Source organism: Oncorhynchus gorbuscha, linkage group LG08 (genome assembly GCF_021184085.1).
Source record: "Oncorhynchus gorbuscha isolate QuinsamMale2020 ecotype Even-year linkage group LG08, OgorEven_v1.0, whole genome shotgun sequence".
Taxonomy (NCBI): domain Eukaryota; kingdom Metazoa; phylum Chordata; class Actinopteri; order Salmoniformes; family Salmonidae; genus Oncorhynchus; species Oncorhynchus gorbuscha.
The window spans coordinates 33,726,184-33,738,465 of record NC_060180.1 but is presented as its reverse complement, the minus strand read 5'-3'; the positions used below and the strand labels follow the sequence as shown (position 1 = coordinate 33,738,465).

The 12,282-nt window shown below is 40.4% G+C and overlaps 1 protein-coding gene across 2 annotated transcripts; it reads right to left on the bottom strand.

Moving 5' to 3' along the window:
• Positions 1 to 869: 869 nt before the first annotated feature.
• Positions 870 to 10,222, bottom strand: LOC124040834. 2 transcript variants are annotated; one of them, XM_046357936.1, is made up of 7 exons: positions 7,682 to 10,222; positions 7,063 to 7,155; positions 6,533 to 6,678; positions 5,950 to 6,226; positions 4,934 to 5,115; positions 1,755 to 1,813; positions 870 to 1,425 (listed from the first exon to the last, which is right to left on the bottom strand). In XM_046357936.1, exons 1-7 carry the CDS (start codon positions 7,734 to 7,736, stop codon positions 1,275 to 1,277), a joined length of 963 nt encoding a protein of 320 aa, XP_046213892.1. In that variant the 5' UTR covers positions 7,737 to 10,222; the 3' UTR covers positions 870 to 1,274. The 2 variants fall into 2 exon arrangements, with proteins under 2 accessions (XP_046213892.1, XP_046213891.1); XM_046357935.1 differs by having other exon boundaries at positions 7,063 to 7,158; positions 7,682 to 10,221.
• Between the last annotated feature and the right edge of the window lie 2,060 nt (positions 10,223 to 12,282).

The window sequence follows — 12,282 nt, the reverse complement described above, 5'->3', positions numbered from 1 at the left end:
CTTGGCCAAAGCAAGTATCTTCTTATTATTGGTGTCATTTAGTAGTGGTTTCTTTGCAGCAATTTGACCATGAAGACCTGATTCATGAAGTCTCCCCTGAACAGTTGATGTTGAGATGTGTCTGTTACTTGAACTCTGAAGCATTTATTTGGGCTGCAATTTCTGAAGCTGGTGACTTTAATGAATTTATCTGCAGCAGAGGTAACTCTGGGTCTTCCTTTCCTGTGGCGGGCCTTGTGAGAGCCAGTTTCATCATAGCGCTTGATTGTTTTTGCAACTGCACTTGAAGAAACGTTCAAAGTTCTTGAAATTTTTCCACATTGACTGACCTTAATTTCTTAAAGTAATGGTGGACTGTCATTTTTTCTTTGCTTGTTTGAGCTGTTCTTGCCATAAAATAGACTTGGTCTTTTACCAAATAGGGTTATCGTCTGTATACCACCCCTACTTTGTCACAACACAGCTGATTGGCTCAAACACATTTAGAAGGAAATAAATTACACATTAACTTTTAACAAGGCACACTTGTTAATTGAAATGCATTCCAGGTGACTACTTTATGAATCTGGTTTAGAGAATGCCAAGAGTGTGCAAAGCAGTCACCAAGGCAATGGGTGGCTACTTTGAAGAATCTCAAATATAACATATTTTGATTTGTTTAACACTTTTTACTCCATGATTCCATGTGTTGTTTCATGGTTTTGATGTCTTCACTATTATTCTACAATGTACAAAATAGTAAAAATAAAGAAAAACCCTTTAATGAGTAGGTGTGTCCCGATGTTGACTGGTGGGAGAATAATGGGCCAGTTTGAGGTTCATTCAATAATTTGATGGCTGATAGCCAGTTGATTAATAGTTTTGGAATACATTTTATTTAAATTATTTTATACATATATTACATACAATACAAGAATATCTTTAGCAATTTTTTGCAGAGAGATCATTAGCTCTACACTGGAGAAATGAATGGTATAGGACTGCAGTCTAAAACAAGGACGATTTGAAGACCCCACACAAAAATAATCCCTAGCCCCTAATCCTTGGGCACTGTGTGGCACTTCAATGCTGCATTTGGATAGACAAGTGGATTGGCAAGTTACATTACAATCATGCATTGCTTTTACCTATCAAAGTATTTGAGATCTACATTACTTGCTAAGGGTTAGAGGCTATAGGGGTTGTTTCTGGACCTGACAGGGCAGTAGCTTCTTGTTCTCAGGGGATATCAGTGTGTTTCTGCTCCACTAGAGGGCATCCTACTGAGGACTGGTTCAGGACTGACAGAAACAAGAGGAGATGGAGAGAACTGTATGTATCTGGCCATGCTGGTTGAGGGACATGTGGCTGTCGTAGCCCCGAGGGACACAAGAGTTGGTGGGTCTCTCTGCCCACAGATAGCACACTTCGGAATCAGAGTGGCTCCTGCAATACAGAGTGAGAAAACAGAAGTTGTAAGACAACATTTGTCATAAAAATGCACTCCAAATACTGAAGTCCTATCTATTTCTCTGGTAGACACACTTTCAAATGTTAAAATATAGACTTATCCCTAAAATATACACCGAAATCACCAAACCAAACAAGCCGTATTTAAACCACAACAGCTACACTTTATGGGTATTACAGAGTGTTAGAGCTATAAGCTAGCAGGCAGTTGTTAGGATAGGGGTGGTAGAATGATGGAGGAGGAGAAGAGAGGAGGGCTGGAGTGCTTCCGGGAGGGAGGGAGCAGCTGCATGTGTTCAGCTTACCTGAGAAGACAGCGGTTTCCTGTGGTGCAGCCTCCTAAACATCTGCCCACGTCTATTTCCTGTTGGAACATTAGCAATACAGAGACAATGCCATCAGCAATCAAATCACCACAGGCTGAAAAAAACAGCCAGGCCAACCCACCAGCAGGGCGGGAGGGGGGGTCTATGTTAAATGCTTTGATTCAACACCTGCAAAGACCATTTGTGTTTGCTCTCCTCACACCTTTAGTGAGAGGGGGTAGCAGAAGATCTATTGCCCTCAAATTCAAATCAGGACCTTGAAGCCAGTTCCACTGCATTTTTTCTTTTTCTCCCTCTTTTCCCCTCTAATCAGAGACTTATTTCGACCTGGGACCCCAGGTAGGTGCAATTCATTATCTGGTAGAACAGAAAACCAGCAGTAGTCCAGACCTCGTAGGGCAAGATTTGAATACTCCTGGCCTATATGCTCAATTTAACAGACCTAGATCAGTTAAATAACTATATTTTGTCATCTCTATCTTTGTCAACAAACAATATTGCACTTTTTTTAAATACTTAAAATAAAGTCTTAAACAATAGTAATAAAAACTATTTACTTAAGCAAGAAGATGCTGCAGGTTGAGGTTTTTAAATAATTTTTTTATTTAACCTTTATTTAACTAGGCAAGTCAGTTAAGATCAAATTCTTATTTACAATGATGGCCTACCCTCTGGACAAACCCTCCTCTGACCCGGACAACGCTGGGCCAATTGTGCACCGCCCTATGGGACTCCCGATCATGGCCAGTTGTGACACAGCCTGGGAAGGAACCAGGGTCTGTGGTGACGCTGCAATGCAGTGCCTTAGACCGCTGTGCCACTCGGGAGGCCTAAAATGGAATGTTCCTTCATGGCCTAGTTACAGTATTGTCTTAAATCAGTTTTAAAATCTATGGCAAGACTTGAAAATGTTGAACCCCCTTGTACACACGTGAACCCTATGTCTTTTTTGTTTGCTCTTATATATGCATGTGCCTTCAGAAAGTATTTACACCCCTTCGACTTTTCCACATTTTGTTGTGTTACGAAGTGGGTGGGATTTAAATGTCATTTTTTTTGTCAACGATTTACACAAAATACTCTATTGTCAAAGTGTAGGAAAAATCTAACATCTGTAAAAAATAAACACTAATATATCTTGATTAGATAAGTATTCAACCCCCTGAGTCAATACGTGTTAGAATCACCTTCGCCAGCGATTACAGCAGTAAATCTTTCTGGGAAAGTCTCTAAGAGTTTTGCACACCTGGATTGTAGAATATTTGCACATTATTATTTTAAAAATTCTTCAAGCTCTGTCAAGATGGTTGTTGATCACTGTTAGACAGTCATTTTCAAGTCTTGCCATATAATTAAAATCCGATTTAAGCCAAAACTGTAACTAGCCCACTAAGGAATATTTTGTCTTTCAGGAACATTCAATTCTGTCTTGGTAAGCAACTCCAGTGTATATTTGGCCTTGTGCTTTAGGTTATGGTCCTGCTGAAAGGTGAATTTGTCTCCCAGTATATGTTGCAAAGCTAACTGAACCAGGTTTTCCTATAGGATTTTGCCTAGATGACAAGCATACCCATAACATGATGCAGCCACCACCATGATTGAAAATATGAAGAGTGGTATTCAGTGATGTGTTGTATTGGATTTGCCCCAAACATAACGCTTTGTATTCAGAACATAAAGTTAATTTCTTTGCCACATTTTTTGCAGTTTTACTTTAGTGCCTTATTGCAAACTTATTGCATGTTTTGAAATATTTATTATTCTGTACAGGCTTCCTTCTTTTCACTCTGTCAGTTAGGCTAGTATTGTGGAGTAACTATAATGTTGTTTATCCATACTCAGTTTTCTCCTATCACAGTAACTTTCAAAGTCACCATTGGCCTCATGGTGAAATCCCTGAGCCTTATCCTTCCTCTCCGGCAACTGAGTTAGGAAGGATGACTGTATTTTTGTAGTGACTGGATACACCATCCAAAGTGTAATTAATAACTTCACCATGAGCAAATGTATATTCATTGTCTGCTTTTTACATTTTTTTACCCACCTACCAATAGGTGCCCTTCTTTGCGAAAACCTCCCTGGTCTTTGTGGTTGAATCTGTGTTTGAAATGCACTGCTCGACTGAGGGACCTTATAGATAATTATAAGTGTGGGGTACAGAGATGAGGTAGTCATTCAAAAATCATGTTAACACTATTATTACACACAGACTGAGTCCATACAACGTATTATGTGACTTGTTAAGAACATTTTTACTCCTGAACTTATTTAGGCTTACAATAACAAAAGGGTTAAATACATATTGACCCAAGACATTTCAGCTTTTCATTTGTAATTCACTAGTAAACATTTTCAGAAACATAATTCCACTTTGACATTGTGGTATTGTGTGTAGTGACAAAAAATTATCTACATTTAATCCATTTAAAATTCAGACTGTAACCCAATAAGACGTCAGTCAAGGGCTGTGAATACTTTCTGAAGGCACTGTAAGTGTTTTGTTTGCATTGTGCCCCAGAAAAGGCCACTGTGCATACTATAGCATCCATCCAGTTAAACTTTTAAATTTTTTTTGGAGCTGAACCCATTGAAGAGACTATAGCCATCTCTTTATCTCCCAGCCAAAGAGACAGACATTACTTTTTTTGAGCAGTCACAGACGTGTACATTAAGAGTACAGCATTTCACACCTGCTGTGTCTGTCTGTGCGGTGCCAACCAGTGGGGAGTGGATTGGATGTGCGGGGGAAATTTATTAAAGTGGGCCAATGATCTTTTATTTACAGATCTATCTGACAAATGGAGGTGACTTGTTAGTGTGTCTGACACTCAGATGGAATCACTAACTTCCTTTGCTCTCTGATCAAACATCTGATTGGTGTGAAGCTGCCTAGCTGATAAATGAATAAGATCAGATAAGGGTTCATCTTAGGTAGTCTGTGCATAGCTTTAAAGTTCATTATTAAAAAAAAGAAGAGTGGCAAAACAGTTTCTATAAAGAATGAGACCAAAAGACAAGGAAAAAAGGCATAGGTGTTAGTGCAAGCTTTTCTTTTTGCTATTTCTTTATGAAAAAGAAAATGATATATTGCTAGAGTGGCATATTGACAGGGCGGGGCGTTGCTAATAAAAAGACAAGATACCAGAACATGAGCTCACCTTGAGTTTCTCCTCTTTGACTCCGTTAGCATCATAGACTATTTCATAGTAGTACTCCATGTAGGGAACTCTATAGCAGCTCTTACTCAGCTCACAGACCTCCACTGTCTGGACCAGGTCTACCTTGTTAGGGGTCTTCACCAAGGCCGAGTCAAATTTAGTGGGCACGCAGGAGAACCCATCTGAGAAGGAAATAGTTATTCAATATTATTAGAGTTACTTAGATTCTGAACATGATCATGAACCATGATGATTGTCTGTTTCATGAGCTCTGTGTCCATTAACTGTTTGTCTGACATTTCTTATTCAAATGCTATTGTCTTCCATGCGTCCTGTGATATGGACTTTGCAATTATGCTACCACTGAATTATTATTAGAACTTTACCAATAGGAACGTATTTGTGTGTGCAAATTGTTGGTACAACAATGAGTGCTATAAAAAATGTTTTACCATGTATTACAGCAATGACACACAAATAATAATCTACTCCTTCTGGGCTCAATCCTAACCCCTATGCGAGCAATACTTTTAGGCTCATTGTACATTATCTCCCATACATGTTTTTTTTACGCATTACATTTTTGCAACCATAAAGTTTCAATAAGGGCTGACTGCGGACCGCATCCTGGAAACTCCAGGGAAGAACCGCCCAGGGAAGAACAGCCCAGGGAAACCAAGCCCCCTGTTTGTCAGGTTAGGATAATTAACGTTCCAGGTAAGGATAATTAACGTAGTAGGTTAGGAGAACTAATGTAGCAGGTTAGGATAATTCATGTATAAGGTTAGGATAATTAGCAGAGCAGGTTAGGAGAACTAACATAACAGGTTGGGTGAATTAGGTTAAGGTTAGGATCAGGGTTAGGTTTAGCTACAATGCTACAGTCGACCCGTAGACCGAGGAAGTAGCCGGGAAACAACAGAAAGAGAAGGCACTTCTTCCCTGGACGCGGTCAGACCCTTCTCAAAATGTTGGCTGTTTTTGTAGTCCTTCAGAAAGATATCAAGCCTACACACCTGGAGAACCTTTCGAACCCGAACAGCTTCCCACATCGATGACAGTCTCGTATGGGGTCTTAAAGAAGTAGGTTTTGAGCGCCGGAACCCGGACACATTGGGTCAGTTTGTTTTCACAGTGGCATTCCTCTATGACCTCCACCTCCCGGGGACCCTTGAACAGCAGCATCTGGTCCACCCTCACCCCGGTCGGCTCACAGTTATGGTTCACCCCGCAGGACGTAACCTGACCAGAACCCTTGGCACTGATTGGAGTGGTAGGTTTGCGGACCCTTACCTTTTATAAAGGGGAAAATAGAAAACTTTTCGATGTTTTTAGTCAAGACTATATGCCTATTAAGTTGTAATGGTGTTAGGGTCTCAGCACCCTAATGTTGAGATAATAATGTCCCTATTAATGTAACAAGTAACCATATTTAACTAAGAAAAAAGTTAGTTTTGTCTTCATCGAATATATGTTTGTATTTTATTGATCAAATTCTCAAATAAGGATGCCTGATTTAATTCCTTAAAATTCCTAAACTCTTTACAATCCTGAAGTTGTAGCGCTCTCTGTTGGTCATTTGAGGAACTGCTCACTTACTTTTTTGCTTCTGAAGTATTCCAACATGGAGGAATGTTTGGAATAGCCCTGCTGTTGTCCAGCCTCATGTGATGTCCTGCTTTGTTCTCCCCCACAGTGAGTCCTGCACATCCCCACATCCACACTCACAGGACTACCAGAGATGTCTGAGGACAGAAGGTAAACAATCCATGATAACAACAATCATTGCTAAGCCCCCCAATTTCTCTCACCCCAAATTCTGTAAGCTCCTAAACGTCACTATGGAAGCATGTATCTTACACTAATTTATACGAAGATGTCATTTTGTTTGCATTTCTCAAACCACATAATTCTGCTGACAAATATTGTTGAATAGGGGGAGATAAGTCTATGATAAAACAAGGAAATTTTTAGTCAAGGGTTTTTGGAAGACTTTGTATTGTAGTAGCCTAGTCCCTTGGGAAGAGTTGGCTTCAGTATGGGACTAGACTTTGATAGTATCACTTTAGAAGTCATGTATGGGGAATGAGACAGTGCTGCCCTTTTATGGTGCTTTACCATTGATTTACCTTGGCCGATGTAAACAAAGTGGCTCTGTCTCTTGCAGCAGGCTCTCAGTGCAAACGGGTTCCTGTGCTCCACATGTTTGTTCAACAAGGAAGCTGCTGGATAAGATAAACATAGACACATCAACACCTTGTATAGCAGTCCAAGGTGACATCAGCATTCCTGAGCTGTCAGGGCTCTGATTCCTTGGTCAAGTATAATATCTCAGAGTAGGAGTGCTGCTCTAGGATCAGATCCTCCCTTTCCATTAATTACAATTTGAAAGACAAAACGGATCCCAGATCAGCACTCCTATATGTAGGCCTAGACCTTAGTGGCCATGGCCAGTACCAGGACACTACCTAATAATAAAGTGACATACAATATTCTCACATATAGCATAATAGCTATATATAATATAGCACATCACACAACAAGGTTCTGAAAAACCAAACAGTTTAAATCAAACAGCCAGTATCAGACACAGATACACATCAGCATGTCATACGGCTGGTCTCTGTACCAGTGCCTGGGTTCTACTGTGTATCAAAATGAATTATAAAGTCTTAATGTTGATTGAAGTCCATCAGTAGATCATTGAGCTTTATGGTCAAATCGAGAAAGACAAACAACAGTACTTACAGGCTACGTTGAGAGCCCACAGAATGAGCAGTAGGTAGGGCAGCAGTATATCCATGGTAAATACTCCTTATGCTCCCTTATGGTTCCTCCTCAAAGCACAGCTTCCCTGATAGCTAGTTCCTGACCGAATGGCCTGCTGGTTTCCACACCCTCTGATATTTATATGGGATCAGGCTTTGGTCACAATTGTCACCACCAGCCCAAGGACCCTCTCTGCAAGTGGTGCGGAATTAAAAAGGGCAAACTAATCAAATTTCCATGGTGGTAGCGGACAGGGATGGGGCCTAAAAGGCGGGGGTCATCATTCACATCAAAGGGATGATATCCAAAATATGGAGTTTTCTTTTCATCTCAGCTGTCTGGCTGGGCTGGACCTTGTATATATGCTGTCGGATCCCATTGGTGAGTGTGTCCATCCACAGCTTAATTAAGCTTTGAGCCATTAAACCGTTGCTCATTCAAAGGCATTAATCATCTCTTATCTCAGAGGGAAGGTGTTTAGCACCTGGACTTAAAACAGAAACCTGGCTAAAACACATAAACAGGATCAGCATGGGGCAGAGGAGAGCCTGTTTTTAGAGGGGGGAGACACATTTGTGTTTATTCAACATCAAGCCAAATGGTCAGGGTCCTCCCAGGGGTTTGACTCTCAGGCCAGCCTTCCATGTCCCCATGCTGCTCTCTCTTATTTCACTCTTGCTTTCTCTCAGAGCAAGAGGGAGGGAAAGTTTTAGATGTAGAAAAAACGATATGATTTCACCAAACATGTATTGTTAGAACAAGGTTGAACCGTAATCTATTTCAGAAAATTATTTGATTCAAGCCCAGATTTTCCAAAATGTGAAAGACAAGTTTGGCTATTTTGGAATCAAGTAAAACATTCTAGAACTCCATAGTAAATGTTCATGAGTTTGCCTGGGTCCATTTGTATCTTAATTTGAATCACAGTTCTAACATAAAGTCTATGATAATACATAAGTACAAACAACATTTGTGTATATTGTTAATGCTCTTATTTGCTATCTCAATGTTAAATGTTAATCCCGTAAGCCTGTATTGATAAGGTAATAATTCGTTTTTGATGTGCTGGATGTGTTGTCTTGATCCTCTCCTGTCTCACCTACATCATTGGATCAACATCAGGTGACTGGGGTCACACCCTAACCACTGATCAGACACCCTGATTAGGACAACACCCAGCTAGAGTATTTATTGAACCTCCCTTCATCAGGTTAGAGTGAATAATGCAGTTTAATGTCTAATCAAAATTATGATACATTTTTTACCCTAATCCCAATAATTTTATGAAATTATCACAGGAAAAAATAGCATAAATGGAACATGGCAACATCAGTACCACTGGACCTGGGACTATTTATTTATGATTTTACATTAAAGATTAGCTTACATGTACTGTGAACACAATCTATTTCTGTTGAATACAAAGCAAAAAAGATAATGAGCAATGATTGACAATATTAACAGTGCCTTTACTATTGTCTTCAACACAATTTACTAAGATTGAAAGATACACAAGGCATTGCATGATGTGCGTCTCAAATCATATTTCCCATTATATATGCCTGAATCCTCAACTGGAAGGCCTTTCTCAATGCAGCGTTTGAATTGTAAGGGAAATCTGTAATGTGAGCTGTACCAGAATGTTTCATGGTTTTCAGACGTCAAAGTTATACTGTACATGTAAATGTAATGTCAGTGTTAGAGAAAATAAAGAATTCTGCATTTGCAAATAACCCAATAAATAATTTGAGGGGTTTTCCTTCCCATGATATAAAACGTTGTAATTATAAAACACTATATTTGTTATAGTAGAAGATTTAAGTTAAGATATCCTTACCTCAAATCCCCCATATTCTAAATCCATTAAATTTCCATTTCTAAACTCCATTCCATCCATGATTCACCCCACTCTCTTAATCATTCATTAAGTCTGTGTTTCTATTTCTGTGTCGACCCTCGATTACTGATGATGAATATTGCCTGGCCTGCGTGTCTGTTCCTGTATAAACCTACTGCACTTTACTGGATGATTTGGTGTATGACTGGCTTTGAGATTATGTCTCTGTTGAGATATCCAGGATTGCGACGAAGCTTCTACTGCAGTATGGGTTCCCATCACATTTCCGAGTATGGGTTCTATCACATCTATGTAATGACTGACTACTGACTAGTACTACTGACCCAGTCTCAGCCATCTGGCTAGCAGAGTTCAGTAACAATCTTCTTGAAAGTGAGTAGCTAACTTCGCTGGACAGTTCTGGCCCTGTCACCTCATCACCTGTCTGACTGCACATATATTCATACCTAACCTTATGTACAGTCTAAGATTCATACAGCCATGGCTATCTAGGAGAGCTCAGTTACAGCCGGATGGAGAGTAGGCTAACGTCAAGCCTCACGTGTAGGCCTACTAATACAGGCCATCTGTCCACCAGGGGTTGTATGGATCCTGTTAGAGAGTAACTTCCCGGGGCCTCCCGAGTGGCGCAGTGGTCTAAGGCACTGCGGCGCAGTGCTAACTAGACTAACTGGTCTCGAACATTCTGGTTCGAGTCCAGGCTCTGTGGCGACCAGGAGACCCATGAGACAATGCACAATTGGCATGCATAGTATTTATATCAGCCCTCTGATTACAATAAAGAGCAAGATGTGCCGCTCTGTTCTGAGCCAGCTGCAGCTTAAACATTTAGGGATAGGGGGCAGCATTTTCACTTTGGATGAATTGCTTGCCCATAGTGAACTGCCTCCTACTCTGTCCCAGATGCTAATATATGCATATTATTATTACTATTGGATAGAAAACACTCTGACGTTTCTAAAACTGTTTGAATTATGTCTGTGAGTATAACAGAACTCATAGGGCAGGCAAACTTCCAAACAGGAAGTGGAAATTCTGGGGCTGGTTGATTTTCAACTCATCGCCTATTCACATCCAAATAAAATATGGATCTGTTCGCACTTCCTACGCCTTCTACTAGATGTCAACAGTTAGTAGAACGTGGAATGAAGCCTCTAATGTGATGTGGGACCGGATGGCAGCTATTTGAGTCACTGGTCTGTCAGAATGCCAGTTCCTTGTTACACTCAGTAGTCATTACATGACCTTGTGTTCCATTACTCTGTAGGCAAAACAAATGCTCCGGTTGGAACGTTATTGATATATATGATAATAACATCCTGAAGATTGATTCTCTACTTAGTTTGACCAGTTTATTCGACCTGGAATATAACTTTTTGGAGTTTTTGTCCGAGTTCGCCTGGACCAGCGCCAGCTTTTGGACATGTGAACTAAACGTGCTAGCAAAAGTAGCTAATTGGACACTAGTAATGGACATTATGGAACAAAACAACAATTTATTGTGGAACTAGGACTCCTTGCACTACATTCTGATGAAAGATCAAAGGTAAGGGAATATTTATGTTGTAATTCCATATTTCTGTTAACTCCAACATGGCGGAGAAATACTTTTACGTCTGAGCGCTGTCTCAGATTATTGCAATGTCAGGCTTTTTCCGTAACGGAAGCTGGTGGGATGAGCTATGGGAGGACGGGCTCATTGTAATGTCTGGAATGGTATATTGGAATGGAGTCAAACATGTTTGATACTGTTCCATTTAATCGATTCCAGCCATTACAATGAGCCGTCCTCCTATAGCTCCTCCCACCAGCTTCCACTGGTCAATGTCAGCCTGGCATTGTACATTGACACATTATTTCACCAGCCGGAACACATTTTTTAAATGTTGCTATGAACATGCATTGAAGAGAATAAACTAAGCTTTCCAGAGGCCAGTGTCCTGTGCTGCTCAATAAATTTGATTTCTAGTCTTTCTTGAAGGGCTCCTGTGTCCAGGCTGCATTCCAACTCAGGACTGCAAGCCCATGTAGAGCGAGTAAAGAGCTTAGGAGACGCACACCCTTCTGGTCTACCTTTGGCCTGCAGAATACCACTCAATATGTTCCTTGTCTGTCTGGAATGCTTTTGTTCTCCTATTTCCAACAAGGTGGAGGTATTACTACTGCTACTGAAAAAGTTAATTGGAAATCATATAATATAATTGAATGTAATAGAATTACTTAGCCTACATTCCATTTAATTTATCACTTAGTGCCAGTCTCTAAAATACGCATCTGTGTCTGAGGTAAATGTGCATGTTTCCTTGCAAGATTTGTTGAAAGAGGGGGCATCATCAGTTGTTAACCTATATTCACTCTGAGGACATTTTTGCTCACTTAAACTGTATGCAAAAGGGTGTTTTTAATAATCTATCTGACCTCAGGATAAGATCCAAATGCAGACAGTTTGAAATATCAAATATTTATTTATGGAACAGGGGGCAGGCAAATGACCGGTCAAAGGCAGGCAGAGGTCAGTAATCCAGGGCAGAGTCTGTAAGGTACAGAACGGCAGGCATGCTCTCAGGGTCAGGGCAGGCAGGGGTCAGTAATCCGGGGCAGTGTCAAGAGGTACAGAACGGCAGGCAGGCTCATTTTAGGCAGAATTGTCAAAACCGGGAGAACTATAAAACAGGAACTAACAAGAAACAGGAATATGGAAAAAAATGCTGGTAGGCTTGAC